The 23,116-nt window shown below is 50.0% G+C and overlaps 1 protein-coding gene across 1 annotated transcript in view; it reads left to right on the forward strand.

The window, feature by feature from the left end:
- Positions 1-3,173: 3,173 nt before the first annotated feature.
- PADI2 (peptidyl arginine deiminase 2) overlaps positions 3,174-23,116 on the forward strand; it is a 52,882-nt gene continuing 32,939 nt past the window's right edge. Inside the window, exons 1-2 of the mRNA XM_040327051.1 lie at positions 3,174-3,322; positions 22,198-22,381. Coding sequence (XP_040182985.1) covers positions 3,189-3,322; positions 22,198-22,381 — 318 coding nt within the window. The 5' untranslated portion in view covers positions 3,174-3,188. The remainder of the gene's footprint in view (positions 3,323-22,197; positions 22,382-23,116) is intronic.

The raw sequence follows: 23,116 nt of genomic DNA on the forward strand, positions 1-23,116 counted from the left end.
AGGACATGCTGGGAGTTGTAGTGCCCCCTGTAGAGGACATGCTGGGAGTTGTAGTCCCTCCTGTAGAGGACATGCTGGGAGTTGTAGTCCTCCCTGTAGAGGACATGCTGGGAGTTGTAGTGCCTCCTGTAGAGGACATGCTGAGAGTTGTAGTGCCCCCTGTAGAGGACATGCTGGGAGTTGCAGTCCCTCCTGTAGGGGACATGCTGGGAGTTGTAGTCCCTCCTATAGAGGACATGCTGGGAGTTGTAGTCCCCGCTGTAGAGGACGTGCTGGGAGTTGCAGTCCCCCCTGTAGAGGACATGCTGGGAGTTGTAGTCCCTCCTGTAGAGGACATGCTGGGAGTTGTAGTCCCTCCTGTAGAGGACATGCTGGGAGTTGCAGTCCCCCCTGTAGAGGACATGCTGGGAGTTGCAGTCCCCCCTGTAGTGGACATGCTGGGAGTTGCAGTCCCCCTGTAGTGGACATGCTGGGAGTTGTAGTCCCCCCTGTAGAGGACATGCTGGGAGTTGTAGTCCCCCCTGTAGAGGACATGCTGGGAGTTGTAGTCCTCCCTGTAGAGGACATGCTGGGAGTTGTAGTCCCCCCTGTAGAGGACATGCTGGGAGTTGTAGTCCCCCTGTAGAGGACATGCTGGGAGTTGTAGTCCCCCCTGTAGAGGACATGCTGGGAGTTGTAGTGCCCCTGTAGAGGACATGCTGGGAGTTGTAGTGCCCCCTGTAGAGGACATGCTGGGAGTTGTAGTGCTCCCTATAGAGAACATTCTGGGAGTTGTAGTCCCCCCTGTAGAGGACATGCTGGGAGTTGTAGTCCCCCCTGTAGAGGACATGCTGGGAGTTGTAGTCCCCCCTGTAGAGGACATGCTGGGAGTTGTAGTCCCCCCTGTAGAGGACATGCTGGGAGTTGTAGTCCCCCCTGTAGAGGACATGCTGGGAGTTGTAGTCCCCCCTGTAGAGGACATGCTGGGAGTTGTAGTCCCTCATGTAGAGGACATGCTGGTAGTTGTAGTCCCCCCTGTAGAGGACATGCTGGGAGTTGTAGTGCCCCCTGTAGAGGACATGCTGGGAGTTGTAGTCCCTCATGTAGAGGACATGCTGGGAGTTGTAGTCCCTCATGTAGAGGACATGCTGGGAGTTGTAGTCCCTCCTGTAGAGGACATGCTGGGAGTTGTAGTCCCCCTGTAGAGGACATGCTGGGAGTTGTAGTCTCCCCTGTAAAGGACATGCTGGGACTTGTAGTCTCCCCTGTAGAGGACATGCTGGGAGTTGTAGTCCCTCCTGTAGAGGATATGCTGAGAGTTGTAGTACCCCCTGTAGAGGACATGCTGGGAGTTGTAGTGCCCCTGTAGAGGACATGCTGGGAGTTGTAGTGCTCCCTGTGGAGGACATTCTGGGAGTTGTAGTCCCTCCTATAGAGGACATGCTGGGAGTTGCAGAGCCCCCTGTAGAGGACATGCTGGGAGTTGTAGTCCCTCCTGTAGAGGACATGCTGGGAGTTGTAGTGCCCCCTTTAGAGGACATGCTGGGAGTTGTAGTCCCTCCTGTAGAGGACATGCTGGGAGTTGTAGTCCTCCCTGTAGAGGACATGCTGGGAGTTGTAGTGCCTCCTGTAGAGGACATGCTGAGAGTTGTAGTGCCCCCTGTAGAGGACATGCTGGGAGTTGCAGTCCCTCCTGTAGGGGACATGCTGGGAGTTGTAGTCCCTCCTATAGAGGACATGCTGGGAGTTGTAGTCCCCGCTGTAGAGGACGTGCTGGGAGTTGCAGTCCCCCCTGTAGAGGACATGCTGGGAGTTGTAGTCCCTCCTGTAGAGGACATGCTGGGAGTTGTAGTCCCTCCTGTAGAGGACATGCTGGGAGTTGCAGTCCCCCCTGTAGAGGACATGCTGGGAGTTGCAGTCCCCCCTGTAGTGGACATGCTGGGAGTTGCAGTCCCCCTGTAGTGGACATGCTGGGAGTTGTAGTCCCCCCTGTAGAGGACATGCTGGGAGTTGTAGTCCCCCCTGTAGAGGACATGCTGGGAGTTGTAGTCCTCCCTGTAGAGGACATGCTGGGAGTTGTAGTCCCCCCTGTAGAGGACATGCTGGGAGTTGTAGTCCCCCTGTAGAGGACATGCTGGGAGTTGTAGTCCCCCCTGTAGAGGACATGCTGGGAGTTGTAGTGCCCCTGTAGAGGACATGCTGGGAGTTGTAGTGCCCCCTGTAGAGGACATGCTGGGAGTTGTAGTGCTCCCTATAGAGAACATTCTGGGAGTTGTAGTCCCCCCTGTAGAGGACATGCTGGGAGTTGTAGTCCCCCCTGTAGAGGACATGCTGGGAGTTGTAGTCCCCCCTGTAGAGGACATGCTGGGAGTTGTAGTCCCCCCTGTAGAGGACATGCTGGGAGTTGTAGTCCCCCCTGTAGAGGACATGCTGGGAGTTGTAGTCCCCCCTGTAGAGGACATGCTGGGAGTTGTAGTCCCTCATGTAGAGGACATGCTGGTAGTTGTAGTCCCCCCTGTAGAGGACATGCTGGGAGTTGTAGTGCCCCCTGTAGAGGACATGCTGGGAGTTGTAGTCCCTCATGTAGAGGACATGCTGGGAGTTGTAGTCCCTCATGTAGAGGACATGCTGGGAGTTGTAGTCCCTCCTGTAGAGGACATGCTGGGAGTTGTAGTCCCCCCTGTAGAGGACATGCTGGGAGTTGTAGTCCCCCCTGTAGAGGACATGCTGGGAGTTGTAGTCCCCCCTGTAGAGGACATGCTGGGAGTTGTAGTCCCTCATGTAGAGGACATGCTGGGAGTTGTAGTCCCTCATGTAGAGGACATGCTGGGAGTTGTAGTCCCTCCTGTAGAGGACATGCTGGGAGTTGTAGTCCCCCCTGTAGAGGACATGCTGGGAGTTGTAGTCCCCCCTGTAGAGGACATGCTGGGAGTTGTAGTCCCCCATGTAGAGGACATGCTGGGAGTTGTAGTCCCTCATGTAGAGGACATGCTGGGAGTTGTAGTCCCTCATGTAGAGGACATGCTGGGAGTTGTAGTGCCTCCTGTAGAGGACATGCTGGGAGTTGTAGTGCCCCCAGGGGTCACTTCCCCTGCTCTCCTTCTCCTCTCCATACAGGGAGATTCTATAGTTAGGGTTCCTCAGCTCCTCCCCTCCCCGCCCTCTTGCGTGTGAAGCCCCGCCCCCTCCCCGAGGTGGGTGTGGTCAGGATGGTGTTGGGCGCTCCGGACTGTCAGGTGCAGAGAGACCGGAGGATGGAGAGCCGGACGGTGCGCGTGGAGAGAGGCCAGAGGGCGCAGGTGGTGTGTGTGCTGGGGACCCGCATCGTCATAGATCTCAATGGGTGAGAGACCCCCCCCCCCCCACAATATTGTGTGTATCCCCTCCCTCTGTACCCCCCAATATTGTGTGTATCCCCTCCCTCTGTACCCCCCAATAATGTGTATCCCCCTCCCTGTACCCCCCAATAATGTGTGTGCTGGGGACCCGCATCGTCATAGATCTCAATGGGTGAGAGACACCCCCCATTATTGTGTGTTACCCCCCCTCTCTCTACCCCCCAATATTGTGTGTATCCCCCTCCTCTCTGTACCCCCCAATAATGTATCCCCCTCCCTGTACCCCCCAATATTGTCTGTACCTCCAATAATGTATCCCCTCCCCCACTCTGTACCCCCCAATATTGTGTGTATCCCCCTCCTCCTCTCTGTACCCCCCAATATTGTGTGTTCCCCCCTCTCTGTACCTCCCAATAATGTGTGTATCCCCCTCCCTGTACCCCCCAATAATGTGTGTGCTGGGGACCCGCATCGTCATAGATCTCAATGGGTGAGAGACACCCCCCCAATATTGTGTATCCCCCTCTCTGTACCCCCCCCCCCAATATTGTGTGTATCCCCTCCCCCTCTCTGTACCCCCCAATATTGTGTGTATCCCCTCCCCCTCTCTGTACCCCCCAATAATGTGTGTATCCCCTCTCTGTACCCCCAATAATGTGTGTATCCCCTCTCTGTACCCCCCCCCAATATTGTGTGTATCCCCTCTCTGTACCCCCCAATATTGTGTGCATCCCCTCCCCCTCTCTGTACCCCCCAATAATGTGTGTATCCCCTCTCTGTACCCCCAATAATGTGTGTATCCCCTCTCTGTACCCCCCAATATTGTGTGTATCCCCCCCTCCCCCTGTACCCTCCAATAATGTGTAAATCCCTCTCCTTTACCCCAATAATGTATAGAAACCCCCAATAGTGTGTACTTATCTCCCCTGTACATCAATATGTACACTACTTCTTGTACCCCAATAACGTATACAACCCCCCCCCCTAATGTGTACATCTCTTCCCTGTAGCCAAATGTGTGCACCCTTCCCCCTGTACCCCATTATTGTGTACATTCTCCTCCCGTACCCCATTATGTGTCCACCCTTCCCATTCTACCCCGTAATGTTTACATCTCCAATAATGTGTATACCCCCCTCTTGTACCCCAATAATGTTTGCATCCTGATAATGTGGGCACCACTGCCCTCCTCTGTACCCCAATAATGTGTACTTCCCTTCCACCCTGGTAATTTGCGCATCCCACGCCTGTACCCCAAAATGGTGTGCACCCCTCTAATTTTGTGTACTTCCCTTCCACCTTAATGTATGCATCCTATCCCCTGCACCCCAATAATGTGTACACCCCCCTTCATACTCCAATAATGTGTACACCCCCCATAAGCCATTAATGTGTGCACCCCTCCCCTGTACCAATAAACACTCTACCTGTACCCCAGTTATGTGCACACCCCTCTTCCTCCTTTATTGCACCCCCTATTTTCTTCATACTGGACACCCCTTCCCATCTCAGTAGGAACCCCCCCCTCTAATGTCTGCTTTGTACTAAACACCAAGCTCCCCCTTTAATGAGTGCACCCCGAAAGTGTCGGGGGGGGCAGTCCTCTTCTCCGCTTCTCATTCATTCCTGACATGTCACCCCAGGGCTGCTGTTAGAAATCAACCTACCTGGCAGGGCCCCCCCAATATAATAAGGGGCATCCTTCTGTAACTGCTCATCCACCCAAACCACACTAATTCCCCCTGTGTGCCCGGGCCCTCTACAGGAGGACTGGTGGTCCCCCCCCTATCAGCGGCCCTGTGTCACCCCCTCACTGGAAACACCCCTCCGCCTATCATGGCCCCAGTTCCTCTCCAGGTAACCCCAGAAACGCCCCGTACAGCCCGCTGCCCCCCTCTCCTGTGAACCCCCCAAATTCATTTTCCTTGCTCTGTAAGCCCCCCGTTCTGTGTCTTAGTGCAAACTTCTTCTGCTGGTCTGAGAGTTTTATCAGTGGCCCATCGTGTCCTCTGTGTGTTCTATGAATCAATACAATGAAAATGGCGGCTGGCGGTATCTGTACCCCCAAATCTACCCGCAAAATACATAGACCTTCTGTAATAATCTCACCTCTGTGTCCCCCGGAAACCCGAAACATTCGTATCAATACATTTATTATATTTATACATTATATAGATACTTTGTATATTGTTACAGAATATTTTACAATTTATACATTTTAAGTTATACTTTATTTGTATATTGTGAGACTATTTATACTTTATACAATATATATTATCTACAGTATCATCTCACAATATACAAATAAAGTCTAAATTAAAATGTAGGTGAGAAATGTATAACAATATATAAAGTATACATAGGCTCACAATTATACAAATAAAGTATAACAAAAAATGTATAAATAAATGTATAATATACTGTAACAATATACAAAGTATATAATGTAGAAATAATTATCATATATATTTGTAGAATTATATCATGTAACAATATAGAAATAATTTCCCTTACTAATGTTTTCATGTTTATTTTATATGTTCTTACATTTTCTTTGATTTTTTTATATATATATATATATATATATATATATATATATATATATATATATCTCTATCTATATATATATATATATATATCTCTATCTATATATATATATATATATATATATATATATCTATCTATATATATATATATATATATATATATCTATCTATATATATATATATATATATATATATATCTCTATATATATATATATATATCTATATATCATTTTATTATTTTTTTCTTTCTCGTAATTTTTTTTATTTCTTATTATTGTTCTTGTTTGTTCTTTCCCCCCCCTTTTTTTTATTATTGTATACCTTGCAATTACATTTTTTTTTTTTTTCCCTTCCCTTTTTAAATTTTTTTTTTTTCCTTTTAATAATTGTGACCTTCAGTCATTATTTTTTTTTTTTTTTTCTTACCCTTTTTTTTTTTATTAATCCTCTCTTTATCGTTTAAAGACACTTGGCTCATTAATACAGATGACACACATGTTCTCACCCTCATTTCACGGCCAATGATGCTCATATTGTAAAGCGCTGCACAAACTGTTGGCACTATATAAATCCTGAATAATAATAATAATTATTATTATCTCTCGGGGGGGGGGGGGTGATTACTAAATCTGGAGCACTCAGAATCTGATGAAGCTCTGCATTGTAGCCAATCATCTTCTAACTTCACCTTCTTCCATTTAAGTGTCGCTTCACACCATGCAGTGCGGGAACCGTATGTGATTTTTTTGAACAGGAGTCGCACCACATTCCTGTTCAAATCGCATGCAATTCTTCAGCAGTGCGATTTCAGCAATTATTCTGTATGACTCAAATCGCACTGAATCTCCAGGACCCTTTAAAAAAATTATTATACATTTCTGAAATCTATTGATACTTTATAGATATTGTTATTATGTTCTATATTTATACATTTGAATTATATAATTATTTTTATATATGTATAAAAAAAATGTATTTTTATATATATATATATATATATATATATATATATATATATATATATATATATATATATATATATATATATATATATATATATATATATATATATATATATATATATATATATATATATATATATATATATATATATATATATATATATATATATATATATACATTTTTTTATACATATATAAAAAGAATTATATAATTCAAATGTATAAATATAGAACATAATAACAATATCTATAAAGTATCAATAGATTTCAGAAATGTATAATGTAACAATATATAAAGTATCAATGTATAAATATCTAAATAGTCCCACAATATACAAATAAAGTATAACATAAAATGTATAAATATAAAGTGTCAATGTAAACATCTAATGTAAAATATTTAACACAACGATGAAAAAAGTATCTACATAGGGCCATATTCTCAAAGAATTTATGACGGCGTATCAGCAGATACTCCGACGTAAGTCAGATTCTAAGGCCGTCCTATGTTTAGGTGTATTCTCAAACTGAGATACACTTAAACATGCCTAAGATACGTCGGCCTGCGCCGTTGTATCTTAGGCTGCAATATCTACGCTGACCACTAGGTGGGGTTTCCTTTGCGGTCAGCGTAGAATATGCAATTGACTAGTCACGCCGATTCTCTAACGTACGCTTGCCCGTCGTAGTGATTTTACGTAGTTTCCGTAAGCGATACGCGGCGAAAAGATAAACATGCCCCCTAGGTGGCGTACTCAATGTTAAGTATGGCCGTTGTTTCCGCGTCGAAATTTTAAAATTTAACGTCGTTTGCGTAAGTCGTCCGTGAATGGCGATGGACGCCATTTACGTTACCGTCAAAACAAATGACGTCCGTGAGACGTCATTTAGCACAATGCACGTCGGGTAATTTACCCGACGGAGCATGCGCATTACGATCGGCGCGGGAGCGCGCCTAATTTAAATGATCCACGCCCCCTACCAGGATCATTTGAATTAGGAGTGCTTGCGCGGGTGGACTTTACGCTACGCCGCCGCAAGTTTACAGGTAAGTGGTTTGGGAATCAGGCACTTGCCAGTTAAACTTGCGGCGAAGTAACGTAAAGGACATGCGTTACGCCGCCGGAGATCTCTAAGAATATGGCCCACTGTGTAGAAATCCCACAATATAGGAAAAAAGTATAAATTCCAATATAAAGGACGGTTGGGGTCCAGAATGAATTTGCAGCATTTTCTCCGGATTCCTCCGTTGTACAGTTTTGTATCTTCTATAAAACGTGGCGTTTTATGTTTCTCACACCGCCATGTTGGGATTGTCCGATTCGCTGCATTTACCTGCATTGCATCAGTGTGAACTGGGGGGGCAAAGTGGACAAACTATTTGCTTTTAGTGAATGAACCCCCCCATTATCTCAATCCCATTTTGGTGCGTTCTCGGTGCGTTTTTATTTTTTTGCTGCTTTTAGGATCCTTTCCAATTTTTCTTGCACTTTAGATGTAATTATAAGTGCAATACCTGTGCTGAAGCAGAAGTTGAACTACAAGTCCCAGCGTGTCCTGGAAGTTTGGTCCAGGGGCTGTAGAATTGTGGGGAGGGTGTTCTGGGGTCCGTAGTGCGATAATCGCAGGCAGTTGTAGGAATGTGTCGGCTCAGCAGAATCCGGCCTCCGGGTCGGGATTGGGAGGTTATTCCGCTCTGCTGAGCGCTTTGTCTGCAGTCATGTCGGGTGCTGAGCTTTCCTTACACTGTATACACGATGACACAGGGGACATGATGGGGGGCGATGACACGGGGGACATGATGGGGGGCGATGACACGGGGGACATGATGGGGGGCGATGACACGGGGGACATGATGGGGGGGGGGGGATGATGACACGGGCGGACATGATGGGGGACGATGACACGGGCGGACATGATGGGGGACGATGACACGGGCGGACATGATGGGGGGACGATGACACGGGGGGACATGATGGGGGGACGATGACACGGGGGGACATGATGGGGGGACGATGACACGGGGGGACATGATGGGGGGACGATGACACGGGGGGACATGATGGGGGGACGATGACACGGGGGGACATGATGGGGGGACGATGACACGGGGGGACATGATGGGGGGGACGATGACACGGGGGGACATGATGGGGGGGACGATGACACGGGGGGACATGATGGGGGGGACGATGACACGGGGGGACATGATGGGGGGGGCGATGACTGGGGGGGACGATGACACGGGGGGACATGATGGGGGGGACGATGACACGGGGGGACATGATGGGGGGGACGATGACACGGGCGGACATGATGGGGGGGGCGATGACACGGGCGGACATGATGGGGGACGATGACACGGGCGGACATGATGATGATGGGGGGGGGGGGAACGATGACACGGGCGGACATGATGGGGGGGAGGGGGCGATGACACGGGCGGACATGATGGAGGGGGGGGACATGATGGGGGACGATGACACGGCGGGCATGATGGGGGACGATGACACGGCAGACATGATGGGGGACGATGACACGGGCGGACATAAAATTATAACCCTGTGCAAATTTAATATTACATGCAAAAGTAAAAAAATCTTTCCTGAGCTCTTTGAACCAGCCCAACAAGTTCATTAGCATACAAATAGGAGAAGCCTAGCTTCTAAAACCAATACAATGAACCTTGTGGACGGCCTTCCCAGAAGAGGTGAAGCTGTTATAGCTGCAAAGGGCGGGGCCAACTCAATATTGAACCCTACGGACTAACACTGGGATGCCATTAATGTTCTTGTGCGTGTAAAGGCAGGCGTCCCAATACTTTTGGTAATTAATTTCGGGTGTGACTAGGCTTGTTGCAGGATGTTGCACCATGTGATGTCAGTAGCATTCTGAGTGACATCACATCCTGCGGAATCTCCACTTCCTGAGCGGCTCTGGTGTAATGTGTTTCCTCTGTATAGAAAGGACGTTGAAAGGAGAATTCTGAATGTTTGCAGTTCAGAGATCCACCTGCAAGACGCATTAATCCCAGAAGCAAACATTTCTCATATAGCAGATTACCAATTCTTAGATGTGGCGGCTGCATTCCTTTTTCTTTATTTTTTTGGGGCTTTTTATTTTATTTTCACCTGGTGATCCAGCCAGCAAGTCTGTTGGTTTTCAAAAGCACAAGCTCTCCTACAGATGTAGCAGTTACTGGGATGAGACAGTAGGTATGTTAATGGCAGTACTGCTGTGCCTCCTGTACTCCTTTATCCAGAGTGTGTGTGTGTGTGTGTGTGTGTGTGTGTGTGTGTGTGTGTGTGTGTGTGTGTGTGTGTGTGTGTGTGTGGGGGGGGGGGGGGGGGGTCTGCGGCGTTCTCATACAGGAGGTGTGTTACCAGCAATGTTGCTGTGCCTCCTGTGCTCCTTCATCCAGAGAGCGGGGGGGGGGCTCTAATACAGGAGGTGTGTGACTGGCCGACTCGCCAGGTGAAAACAAAGGGGGACGATCGCTGTGTCCTGAGAACGAGAAATAAAATATTCATGAATGGCGGAGAAATCCTAATCCCCGTCTAGAGTTACTCCGCCTCCCTTATAGAGAAGGTCACAGCATTCATAGAATTCCCCCCCTGCTGAGTTCCCAGGTCTGTACACCCGCTGTGCCCCATTATGAGGGGTTCCCACCATCCCTGTGCTGAGTTCCCGGGTCTGTACACCCGCTGTGCCCATTATGAGGGGTTCCCACCATCCCTGTGCTGAGTTCCCGGGTCTGTACACCCGCTGTGCCCATTATGAGGGGTTCCCACCATCCCTGTGCTGAGTTCCCGGGTCTGTACACCCGCTGTGCCCATTATGAGGGGTTCCCACCATCCCTGTGCTGAGTTCCCGGGTCTGTACCCCCCGCTGTGCCCCATTATGAGGGGTTCCCACCATCCCTGTGCTGAGTTCCCGGGTCTGTACACCCGCTGTGCCCATTATGAGGGGTTCCCACCATCCCTGTGCTGAGTTCCCGGGTCTGTACCCCCCGCTGTGCCCATTGTGAGGGGTTCCCACCATCCCTGTGCTGAGTTCCCGGGTCTGTACACCCGCTGTGCCCATTATGAGGGGTTCCCACCATCCCTGTGCCGAGTTCCCGGGTCTGTACACCCGCTGTGCCCCATTATGAGGGGTTCCCACCATCCCTGTGCTGAGTTCCCGGGTCTGTACACCCGCTGTGCCCCATTATGAGGGGTTCCCACCATCCCTGTGCTGAGTTCCGGGGTCTGTACACCCGCTGTGCCCATTATGAGGAGTTCCCACCATCCCTGTGCTGAGTTCCCGGGTCTGTACACCCGCTGTGCCCCATTATGAGGGGTTCCCACCATCCCTGTGCTGAGTTCCCGGGTCTGTACACCCGCTGTGCCCATTATGAGGGGTTCCCACCATCCTTGTGCTGAGTTCCCAGGTCTGTACACCCGCTGTGCCCCATTATGAGGGGTTCCCACCATCCCTGTGCTGAGTTCCTGGGTCTGTACACCCGCTGTGCCCATTATGAGGGGTTCCCACCATCTCTGTGCTGAGTTCCCGGGTCTGTACACCCGCTGTGCCCATTATGAGGGGTTTCCATCACCCCTGTGCTGAGTTCCCGGGTCTGTACACCTGCTGTGCCCCATTATGAGGGGTTCCCACCATCCCTGTGCTGAGTTCCCGGGTCTGTACACCCGCTGTGCCCATTATGAGGAGTTCCCACCATCCCTGTGCTGAGTTCCCGGGTCTGTACACCCGCTGTGCCCCATTATGAGGAGTTCCCACCATCCCTGTGCTGAGTTCCCGGGTCTGTACACCCGCTGTGCCCCATTATGAGGGGTTCCCACCATCCCTGTGCTGAGTTCCCGGGTCTGTACACCCGCTGTGCCCATTATGAGGAGTTCCCACCATCCCTGTGCTGAGTTCCCGGGTCTGTACACCCGCTGTGCCCATTATGAGGGGTTCCCTTATCCCTGTGCTGAGTTCCCGGGTCTGTACACCCGCTGTGCCCATTATGAGGGGTTCCCACCATCCCTGTGCTGAGTTACCGGGTCTGTACACCCGCTGTGCCCATTATGAGGGGTTCCCACCATCCCTGTGCTGAGTTCCCGGGTCACATTTAGAGGGTTGTATCGATCGGCCTCGCTGTGCCCGGGATCGGTCTCCTGCGCCTGGCATGCGGCGTGCGGCGCAGCTGTGACACCGTAATCCCTGTGAGAGATCTCTATCAGCAAGTGAACGGGGGAGGGGGAGGGGGGTTGTCAGGCCAGCCAGATCCTGAAGGAATACATTGGATTCACCTTCTATGGATTTGTAAGGTGCGTCCCCTGCGCCGATCGCTCGTCACCTGCGATTTCATCGCCGAGTACTGCTGGTGGCCAAATATCAATCAGAGGGGAGTAATTATAAAGCGCTAAAATAATAAAAATATTATAAAAAAAAAAATTGAAAGCAGAAAAAAAATAAAAAAAATATTTTTATGGGACGTTAGGCTGCATTCACACCAGAGCGTTTTGTCGCCTGAAGCACGACGCTCAAAAACGCTAGTGGGGAAAAAATACATTATTCCCTATGGAGATGGTTCACATCTCCACTCCAAAACGCCTGACGCCGAACGCCTGAAGCTTCAGTTCTGGACCCTTTTTTGTCGCGCGAATCGGGCAGTTTGGGCGTTTTTGAGCTTTTCTATTTCCCATAGAAAGTAATGGAAACGCTTGATTCAAGCGACTAGCGCGACAACGAGCGTTTGCTACGGGCGTTTTGTCGCTTTAATCAATAGAACATTTCACCCAGGCAGAAGATAAAGTGATGAAAAAATGATAATTTTTCCTATTGGCTAAAATAAAAAACGTCGAAGTACAAAAACGTCGGACGACGCTGTATGCAAACGCGCAAATGAGCATGAATACGCGCGACAAAATGCCGGAAAAAATGACCGAACGACCTACGCTCAGGTGTGAATGCAGCTTTAGAGTGTAAGCTCCTCTGGTACAGAGACTGATGTACAGCACTTCGATATATGTCGGAGCTATATACATGTACAATGCCCTGAAAAAGTATTCATACCCCTTGAAATTTTCCTCATTGTGTCATGTTCCTCCAGTCTTGAATCGGGTATTAGAGCTGAATATCGCAGCCAAGGACTAGGCGACACTAGCTTAGGTGCAAACTGGTACCCTTTTATTGTAAACCTTAGGTACCAGTTTGCACCTAAGCTAGTGTCGTCTAGTCCCTGGCTGCGATATTCAGCTATAATACCCGATTCCAGACTGGAGGAACGTGACACAATGTGGGAAATTTCAAGGGGTATGAATACTTTTTCAAGGCGCTGTATAATAATGGTGTGTGAGACTGTGGGTGGGGGGGGGACACAATGACTGGCTCGGTGTTCTCTGTACAGCACTGTGGTATATGTCAGAGCTATATAAAGGTGTTGGGAGGAGGGAGGGGGTGTCGTACACAGTCATGATATTACGGGTGATTTTCTGGATGGCGGGTAGAAGTTTCTGTTCCTCGGAGGGGATGACGTCTCTTCCCTAGAAGGGGGATCTCCTGTGATTTATGAATTCTGGTTCTCGGATACATGAGACCGGGGGGGGGGGCGCTGTGCGGCGTTGCTGCTGTCGTGGTGAATTCCTCCAGGACTCTCTGAGATATTCTAGAACATCTGATGGAGACTCGCAGATTAGGCGGAGGTTTGGACTCGCACGCACGCCCCCCCCCCATCATTCATACTTTGCTCTTCTGGGTGTGATTGGCGGCGGACTGTTGATCCTGTCGGGTGCTTACCAATTGCCAGCCACTGTGCCCCATCAATTGCCAGCCACTGTGCCCCATCAATTGCCAGCCACTGTGCCCCATCAATTGCCAGCCACTGTGCCCCGTCAATTGCCAGCCACTGTGCCCCGTCAAGTGCCAGCCACTGTGCCCCGTCAAGTGCCAGCCACTGTGCCCCGTCAAGTGCCAGCCACTGTGCCCCGTCAAGTGCCAGCCACTGTGCCCCGTCAAGTGCTAGCCACTGTGCCCCGTCAAGTGCTAGCCACTGTGCCCCGTCAAGTGCTAGCCACTGTGCCCCGTCAAGTGCTAGCCACTGTGCCCCGTCAAGTGCCAGCCACTGTGCCCCGTCAAGTGCCAGCCACTGTGCCCCGTCAAGTGCCAGCCACTGTGCCCCGTCAAGTGCCAGCCACTGTGCCCCGTCAAGTGCCAGCCACTGTGCCCCGTCAAGTGCCAGCCACTGTGCCCCGTCAAGTGCCAGCCACTGTGCCCCGTCAAGTGCCAGCCACTGTGCCCCGTCAAGTGCCAGCCACTGTGCCCCGTCAAGTGCCAGCCACTGTGCCCCGTCAAGTGCCAGCCACTGTGCCCCGTCAAGTGCCAGCCACTGTGCCCCGTCAAGTGCCAGCCACTGTGCCCCGTCAAGTGCCAGCCACTGTGCCCCGTCAAGTGCCAGCCACTGTGCCCCGTCAAGTGCCAGCCACTGTGCCCCGTCAAGTGCCAGCCACTGTGCCCCGTCAAGTGCCAGCCACTGTGCCCCGTCAAGTGCCAGCCACTGTGCCCCGTCAAGTGCTAGCCACTGTGCCCCGTCAAGTGCTAGCCACTGTGCCCCGTCAAGTGCTAGCCACTGTGCCCCGTCAAGTGCCAGCCACTGTGCCCCATGAATTGCCAGCCACTGTGCCCCATCAATTTCTGCCACACTGCCACATGAACTGCTGCCACTGTGCCCCCCCGCCCACCATCCGCCTGGCACCATGTCTTGGTGGGGAAGCGGGTGACGGTGGCGAGCGGTGTCCTCCACGCTCCTTGATGTCTTCTCCCATCTTCTCTTCCCGTCCTCTGCTATGATTGGACGCCTGATAGGTGTTTTGGGGGGGATTGCATCCCATTGATCAAGGCCTAGTATACAGGGAAATGTTAAAAGCAGCTGATGGGATCGCAAGATTACAATATTAAATAAATGATAAATTGATCCGGATCACTCATATGAAAAATGAACAAAGTAAGATAAATTGACCCAGTAAAATATCACCAATGTATAGAAAGATACAAATGTATAGAAAGATACAAATGTATAGAAAGATACAAATGTATAGAAAGATACAAATGTATAGAAAGATACAAATGTATAGAAAGATACAAATGTATAGAAAGATACAAATGTATCCAGTGAAATATAAATGTACAGAAGGATACAAATGTTTCTATGTAGATCTTGAAGGATATAAAGGGAACCAGTAAAATCTCCTCCATGTATTGTGTGAGGTCCATATAGTAAAATACAGAATCGTGCAAAACTACAAATTAATAGAAAAACAAAATCTGAAATTCTAAATCAAATTGAAAAATTAAAAATAACTCAATTGTGTAAGAAAACTGCGATGCAATTCCCGGGGTTGATGTCATCAGGCACATAGTCCTGTTACTGACAGACGGACGGGATCGCGTTAGGAGAGCTCGCCGTTTTTAGCCAGGCGGTGCGGGGAGGAGGAGGGCGCCTGTCAATCTCTTCTTGTTGGTTGTTAATCTGGCGGTCTCGGGTGTAAGAGGACGAGGCGTGACGCTTTTCTCTGTGGGCAGCTGCTGTGGAGAAGAGGGAAATGTTCCACGCGGGATCTCTCTATGATGGGGATCTGCACATCCTCCATGCAGCTGTTTTATATGTATTCAACGAACAAAAACGCAGCAAAAGTCACAGACCGCATTAATTCCGAAACACCAAAAAACCTCAATCCAGAAAAATAAAAGTGAATGGGGGCCGACTGAAGGAGCCAATCATGTATCAAATGAGGTGGAGCTGCATTCACTTCAATCGTCCAATCACAGACAAGCGCAACTTCTTTTTTTGTATAATCTTTGCTCCTTCCTTGCTCCTTCCTTGCTCCTTCCTTGCTCGCTTCCTTCCTTGCTCGCTTCCTTCCTTGCTCGCTTCCTTGCTTGCTCGCTTCCTTGCTTGCTCGCTTCCTTGCTTGCCCCTTCAATCGTCCAATCACAGACAAGCGCAACTTCTTTTTTTGTATAATCTTTGCTCCTTCCTTGCTCCTTCCTTGCTCCTTCCTTCCTTGCTTGCCCCTTCCTTGCTTGCCCCTTCGCTCCTTCCTTGCTCGCTCGCTCCTTCCTTGCTCGCTCGCTCCTTCCTTGCTCGCTCGCTCCTTCCTTGCTCGCTCGCTCCTTCCTTGCTCGCTCGCTCCTTCCTTGCTCGCTCGCTCGCTCCTTCCTTGCTTCTTCCTTCGCTCCTTCCCTCCTTCCTTCCTTCCTTGATGCTTCCTTCCTTCCTTCCTTCCTTCCTTCCTTGATCCTTCTTCCTTGATCCTCCTTTCCTTCTTTCTTTCTTTCCTTCCTTCCTTCTTCCTTGTTCGTTCATTCGTTCGTTTGTTCCTTCCTTCCTCTTTGTTCGTTCGATCGTTCGTTCGTTCCTTCCTTCCTTCTTCTTGTTCATTCCTTCCTTCCTTCCTCCTTCCTTCTTCTTGTTCATTCCTTCCTTCCTTCCTCCTTCATTCCATAAACAATTATAACAAATAATAGTAAAAGAATAAATATGAAAGTGATACTAAAGGATACCTTAATTTATTTTTTATTTTTTTCTCGTTAAAACATTATTCTTCCTGGCTTTGTGCAACAATATTGCTCCCTTTTCTCAAGTCGTCTTCCAGGACGGCACCTTGAGAGTAGACTGGCTCCACCTGACAGGAAACACAATCAGAAAGAGGTTTAAAAGCCCCGCCCCTCCCCGTGCAACTCAGTTATTGATTGTGTTTCCCACCAGCGAAACAGTTTGTTATTTTTTATCAGACCTAAGGCCTGGGGCTGGTGGTCCCCCTCCGGGTACTGAGCAGTGGGTCCTGGGGGCCGTCCCTGCCTCAGCTTAAAGGTGTAATGCCTGTCCCGGGGGGTTTTCCCCGTGTGATAGGGGGGGGGGAGGAAGATTGCAAATACCCCCCTTCTTTCCTTTCTGTAGGAATCCCTGGGATAGTGGCTATTCCAGTACTCCTATGTGGCCATGTTCCCTCTCCTCCAGGACCCCTTACCTGCTGGGCGGGTGTGAGGGCTTCCTCAGCGTGGCTCCGGTGTACTGTCCTCCCGGGGACATTTTCGAATGGAGCCAGCAGTCGACGCCGCGTCACAGGCGGCGCGCGGTGATGACGAAGCTTCCGGTCTTCACCAAAATGGCGGCCGCCAGCGGCGTCGGCTCCTCGCTGTTCTCACTGCAGCAAGGAGGAGAGTGGCGCCTGCACGACTTCGCTATGGAGCGCGAGGATCGTTCGCTAGCAGCCGCTGCCGAGGACACCACCAAGGGTGAGTCTGCCTCAGAATGTCAGGGGGGCATATTGGAGGGGGCCCTCTCCCCCCCCCCCCCCCCCCTCACACTTGTATGTATGGACTGTGATATATTTTTCTCTCCCCACAGGGGAGGAGGTTTCTGCCCAGGGGGAAGCTGCTAATCTCTCCCTAAAACACACTTCCAAAACCAAGAGGTGTGGTAACTGTAGCATTAAGCTGGCTGCAGATTACTCCAAACTTCTTTGTGCCAAATGCATACAAAAGCTGGCAGGAAAGGAAACTTCCCTTATTATGAAAAAATTCCTAAATGTCCAATCCCAAATGCTCTCCACATTAAAGGGATTTAAGGACACCTTAAAAAATAGGGATCCTGAGCCCATAGCAGCCGGCCCCTCTTTTCAAGAGAGCTCATCCACCCCAGTGCCACGAGTTTCCAGGGCTAGGGAGTCTCTCCTATCTGACACCGAAGATTCAGAGGCTCCAGAGGATGGGGTAATTGATAGTCATTATGAGGATGAGGATGCCAGATCAGGCAAATATATTTTTTCTGCAGATGACATGGGGGGTCTGCTGTCTGCTGTCTATGCCTCTGAGGGGATCCAGCAGCCAGCAGAGCTGGTGTCACCTCAGGACAGAATGTACCAGGGTTTAGCTAAACCCCAGCCAAAGGTTATCCCAGTCCATCAGTCACTTAAAGATATAGTTCTGAGGGAATGGACTGAGCCTGAAAAGACTAAGGTACAAGACCTGGAAGAGGCGCTGTCCCTTTAAGGAGGAGTTAGAAAATACTTTGTTTAAAACTCCTAAACTAGATGCATCTCTAGCCCAACTCTCCAGGCAGTCTGACCTCTCGTTTGAGGATGCAGGGAACTTAAAGGATTCCTTAGACAGGCGGGCAGACACCTCCCTTCGCAGGGCCTGGGAGGCTAATGCGGCCGCCCTTGGACCCGCTTTGGCCTCTTCCTGCATCGCTAGGAATGCAGATACCTGGTTAACCAGACTTCTGGAGCATGTACCTCAGACCTCCAAGTTTAAAGAAATTAGAGATTCTCTTACAGTCATAGGCAGTGCGGTAGCCTATCTTGCAGCCGCATCGATTGAAACAGTCCGATCCTCTGCTAAGACGGGTGCTCTCGTCAACGCCGCCCGAAGGGCGGTTTGGCTCAAGACGTGGGAAGGTGATCTTGCCTCCAAGACCCATCTATGTGCCCTGCCCTTTGAAGGTACGCTTCTCTTTGGGACAGGACTTGATCAAGCTCTAACTAGGGCCTCAGAAAAGGGGAAACGGTTCCCCCCAAAACCTAGACCTAACAGGAGAAGATTTTTTCGAGGCCCCCAGAATAAAAACCGACCTTCTGACCGAAGATCGGCCTTTAATAAACGTTGGATCGCGGGAAAGGATAAGCCAAAAAGGGGGTATCCTTTTCCCCGATCCCAAACCCGCAGGTAAGGACTCCAAGTGACTTAAGAGTCGGGGGAAGACTCTCCCAATTTTTTCCAGCCTGGGAGAGTATAACACGGAGTCCTCACATTTTGCAAATAGTGAGGGAGGGTTACAGATTGGAATTCCGCCAACTTCCCCCCCAATATTTCTCCTCACTCATCTACCCCAAGATCCCCTCAAGGCAGCTGCCCTTCTGGGAAATGTGACAGATCTAGCTCAGCAGGGAATCATAATCCCAGTTCCGCCAGGACAACAGGGTCAGGGGGTGTACTCACATATTTTCATGGTGCCCAAACCTTCGGGGAAATTCCGATTGATCATAAATTTAAAACCTTTAAATACCTTTCTCCTCTACAAGAAGTTCCGCATGGAAAACATTTACAGTCTCAAGGGACTGTTGTTAGAAGGAGTCTTTATGGTAACCATAGACTTGAGGGACGCCTACCTCCATGTCCCAATCTTCAGGGACCATCAAAGGTTCCTCCGATTTGCCATTGCCTCCCCTCAGGGGATTCAGCACTGGCAGTTCACCGCACTCCCCTTTGGTCTGGCCTCCAGCCCAAGGGTTTTCACGAAGGTCCTGGCAGAGGTGGTCGCCTTTCTACATCTGAAAGGGATCTCCCTTGTCCCCTACCTGGACGACCTACTGCTTTTCAACCCCAGCCGAGAGCTTCTTCTCTCGAATCTGGCCACCGTCCTGACTACTCTGGAATCTTTGGGATGGATTGTAAACAGAGAAAAATCTTCTCTCCTCCCAGAACAGAGAAAAATGTATCTGGGGTTCCTGATAGATTCCGTAGAGAAAAAGCTGGTCCTTCCAGAGGACAAGATCCGGAGACTCGGGTCAGTGGTCAGGTCCGTCATGGGTTCAATAGAAATTTCCCTCAGGCAGATCATGAGGTTACTGGGACTGATGACCTCATGCATCCCAGCGGTCCCATGGGCCCAGCTTCATTACAGAACCCTGCAGGCCTTCCTGCTCTCCTCCTGGGACGGGAAGGACTCATCCCTAGACTCCAGGGTCAGCATCCCGGAGTCTGTAAAATGCACACTGGGGTGGTGGCTCATTCCTCAGAATTTGGAGGAAGGCCTCCCATGGAACCAGACAAATCCTCTCAGGATAACCACGGATGCCAGCTCCTGGGGGTGGGGAGCCCACATGTTGGGTCTCCAGGCCCAGGGGACCTGGGATCGACAACAAAGCATGTCCTCTTCCAACTTCCGCGAATTATTAGCGGTCGGGAAGGCCTTGGAGGCGTTCGAGGAGAGAGTCATGAACCAAGAAATACAGATTCTCTCCGACAACGCAACCACGGTGGCGTTCATAAATCACCAGGGAGGCACCAGGTCCCGTTCTCTCCTAAGGCTGTCCTTAGAAATTCTAGGTTGGGCAGAACAGAGAGTCCTCTCCCTTTCAGCAATTCACATCAGGGGAGTCTTAAACCTAGAAGCGGACTTTCTAAGCCGCCAACCCATCCTCCAGGGGGAGTGGGAATTAAATCGAGAGGTCTTCGACTGGGTTCAACATCGTTTCGGCAACCCAGAAATAGACCTCTTCGCGAACAGGAGGTAGAAAGATTCTTCTCCCGGGATCAGGGATTGGAGGGTGTGGACGCGTTGGCCCAGGCCTGGACATTTCATCTGGCCTATGCCTTCCCTCCCCTGAGTCTGATCCCAGGGGTCCTACAGAAACTGAGTCGCTCACGAGGGAAGCTGATCCTGATCGCTCCCCAGTGGCCCAAAAGAGCTTGGTTCCCAATGTTAGAACGTTGGTCAGTTCTTCCCCCCCTTCCTCTTCCGGTCCGAGTGGACCTTCTGCGGCAGGGACCGATCTTTCACCCAGAGCCCGACTTTTTCAGTCTGACGGCCTGGTACTTGAGAGGTGGAACCTGCAGCGGAGAGGATGTTCGGAGAAGGTAATAAATACCCTTTTGGCTAGTCATAAGGAGGTCACTAGAAAGATCTATGCTAAGACCTGGGGGGTGTTTTCACGCTGGTGTGCAGCCAGGCAAGTCCCACTACCTGAAATATCTGTCATCCTGGAATTTCTCCAGGAAGGAGTTGATCTAGGACTAGCCACAAGAACCTTAAGAGTACAAGTAGCCGCCTTGTCCTACTTTTTAGACAAGAGGCTGGCCCTGGATCCGCTGATCAAGAGGTTCCTGTCGGCTAGGGATAGGTTATCCCCTATTCAAATCTCCAGGGTTCCCCCCTGGGACCTCACCTTGGTACTAGACCATTTATCCAAACCTCCGTTTGAACCGATAGACAGCATTCCGGTTAGGCTGTTGACATTTAAATTCTCCTTTCTTCTGGCCATCACCACGGCCAAAAGAATAGGAGGCATGCAGGCGCTCTCAATCAAAGAGCCTTATTTTTGTCTTTTTGAAGACAGGGTAGTCCTAAGTCAGGATCCCCTGTACCTACCTAAGTTGGTAACGAAATTTCATAGGTCACAAGAAATTATTCTTCCTTCATTTTGCGCAAATCCACAGAACGAAAGGGAAAAGACCTTCCACTGTTTGGATGACAGAAAAAGGGTTGCCAAGCATCTAGAGCCTCTATATCTAGGTGGATAAGACAGGCAATTTCATTAGCATACATTAAGGCTGGCAAAACAGTACCTAAAGTCAAGGCACATTCCACGAGATCTATAGCAACCTCCTGGGCAGAGAGAGCAGGAGTTTCAGTGGAACAAATCTGTAGATCAGCAACGTGGTCAAGCCAGAACACCTTTCTCAAACACTACCGAGTGGAACTTCTGTCACCCCAAGACTTGACGTTTGGCAGAAGAATCCTGCAGGCAGTTGTCCCGCCCTAAAGTAGGCCTGAGGGTTACTTGCTTATCTCTCAAGGTGCCGTCCTGGAAGACGACTTGAGAAAATACCAGTTACACTTACGGTAGCTGTTTTTCTGTAAGTCTTACAGGACGGCAGGCCTATTTCCCACCCTGAGGAATTTATATGGTTTGTATTTTTTATATACTGGTTCCCGTGCTCTAATGGTGGTTACTTTATCACTAACTGAGTTGCACGGGGAGGGGCGGGGCTTTTAAACCTCTTTCTGATTGTGTTTCCTGTCAGGTGGAGCCAGTCTACTCTCAAGGTGCCGTCCTGTAAGACTTACAGAAAAACAGCTACCGTAAGTGTAACTGGTATTTTTTCCAGTCCGCTGCCGACATTGTCCACTGCTTCTTTTTCCGCTCTGTCCACCCATGCATGAGCACTTTTTGTGGGGGGGAGATAAAAATGGCATTTGGGTACATTGTTGCATGACCGCGCAATTAGACCCAAAATCAAAGGCACCACATTTGTTTTTTTATTGTCTTGGAGTGCAGAAGTGTCTTTAGCTGAAAGGCAAAATAAATAAATAACAGGCTCTTTCTTACACCCGTGTGATGAATGTTCCTGAAGTTCGCTGATTGAGATCTGACATCAGAATGAACGCGCTGTATGTACAGTAGCTCTAATTCTAAAGCAGCACAGTGCTGCCCTCTGTGGGTGTCTTCCTGCAGCCTCCTCACCCCCCCCCAAGACTGTGACCCAATGGTACATTCCACAGTGAATGCTCACCGATCTCGTCACCCGTTTCCAAGCGCTGACAGCGGGAGCTCTGCTTGTGGCGATGGGTCACCTCACTGTCCTCTTTCTCTCTCCTCCCTCCAGCGGCTCTCCGGCGGACTGCAAGTGGTTCAGCATGCGGCACAGCCCGAACATCGAGACCGAGATACTCAACAGCGACGCCTCCAATCAGAAGGTGGTCAATGGAGAGAAGCTGTGGCCGCTGTCCAGGAAGACCGTGTTGGAGTTGTACATGACACAGGCAAGCGCGGAGATCAACGACGGCAAGGTAGGATGGGCTGGAAGCTGATTGGTTGAATATAATTGCCACTTCATGAATTAAGGGGTAGTTTCACCCTAAACTGATCGTTTAGCTTTGGGTGGCATCTGGTTGGTTGATCCACTGGCATCTCCGGGGAGTGGGGGGGGATATACGTCCATACACCATAAGTGAGTGTATGGTAGCAGTGGTGTGACCAGGGTTGGTGTCACCTGGTGCGGAAAAAAATTGGTGCCACCCCCCCCACCTGTCCGCCAACTATAGTCCCCCCCACCACTAACTACAGACCCCCCTCCTGCAGTATAGATCCCCATCACTAAGTACAGACCACCCTCCATCAGTATAGACCCCCCCACTAAGTAAAGACCCCCCTCCCTCAGTACAGACCACCCTCTGTTAGTATAGACCCCCCTCATCAGTACAGACAGCCCCATCAGTGTAGAGTCCCCTTTAGTACAGATCCCATCAGTATAGACACCCCCCCTAGTTCAGACCCCTCACAGTAGCGGCACCGCAGCTGCTGCTATCCAAGGGTGTCACCCCTCTGGCGGGTGTCACCCAGGTGCGGTGCGCACCCCCCGCACCCACCTAGCAATGCCTCTGTATGGTAGTACCACTGTAACCCTGCATACAGATGCTCACCACTATTCATGTCTGTGGTCTTCTGTACGCAGCACATAGGCTTCCTGGACATGGAAATGCTCCTCATTTTACACAGACGCCAGACACAGTGAATTTTTTTTT

This window comes from Rana temporaria, chromosome 10 (assembly GCF_905171775.1).
Source record: "Rana temporaria chromosome 10, aRanTem1.1, whole genome shotgun sequence".
NCBI classification, from domain to species: Eukaryota; Metazoa; Chordata; class Amphibia; order Anura; family Ranidae; genus Rana; species Rana temporaria.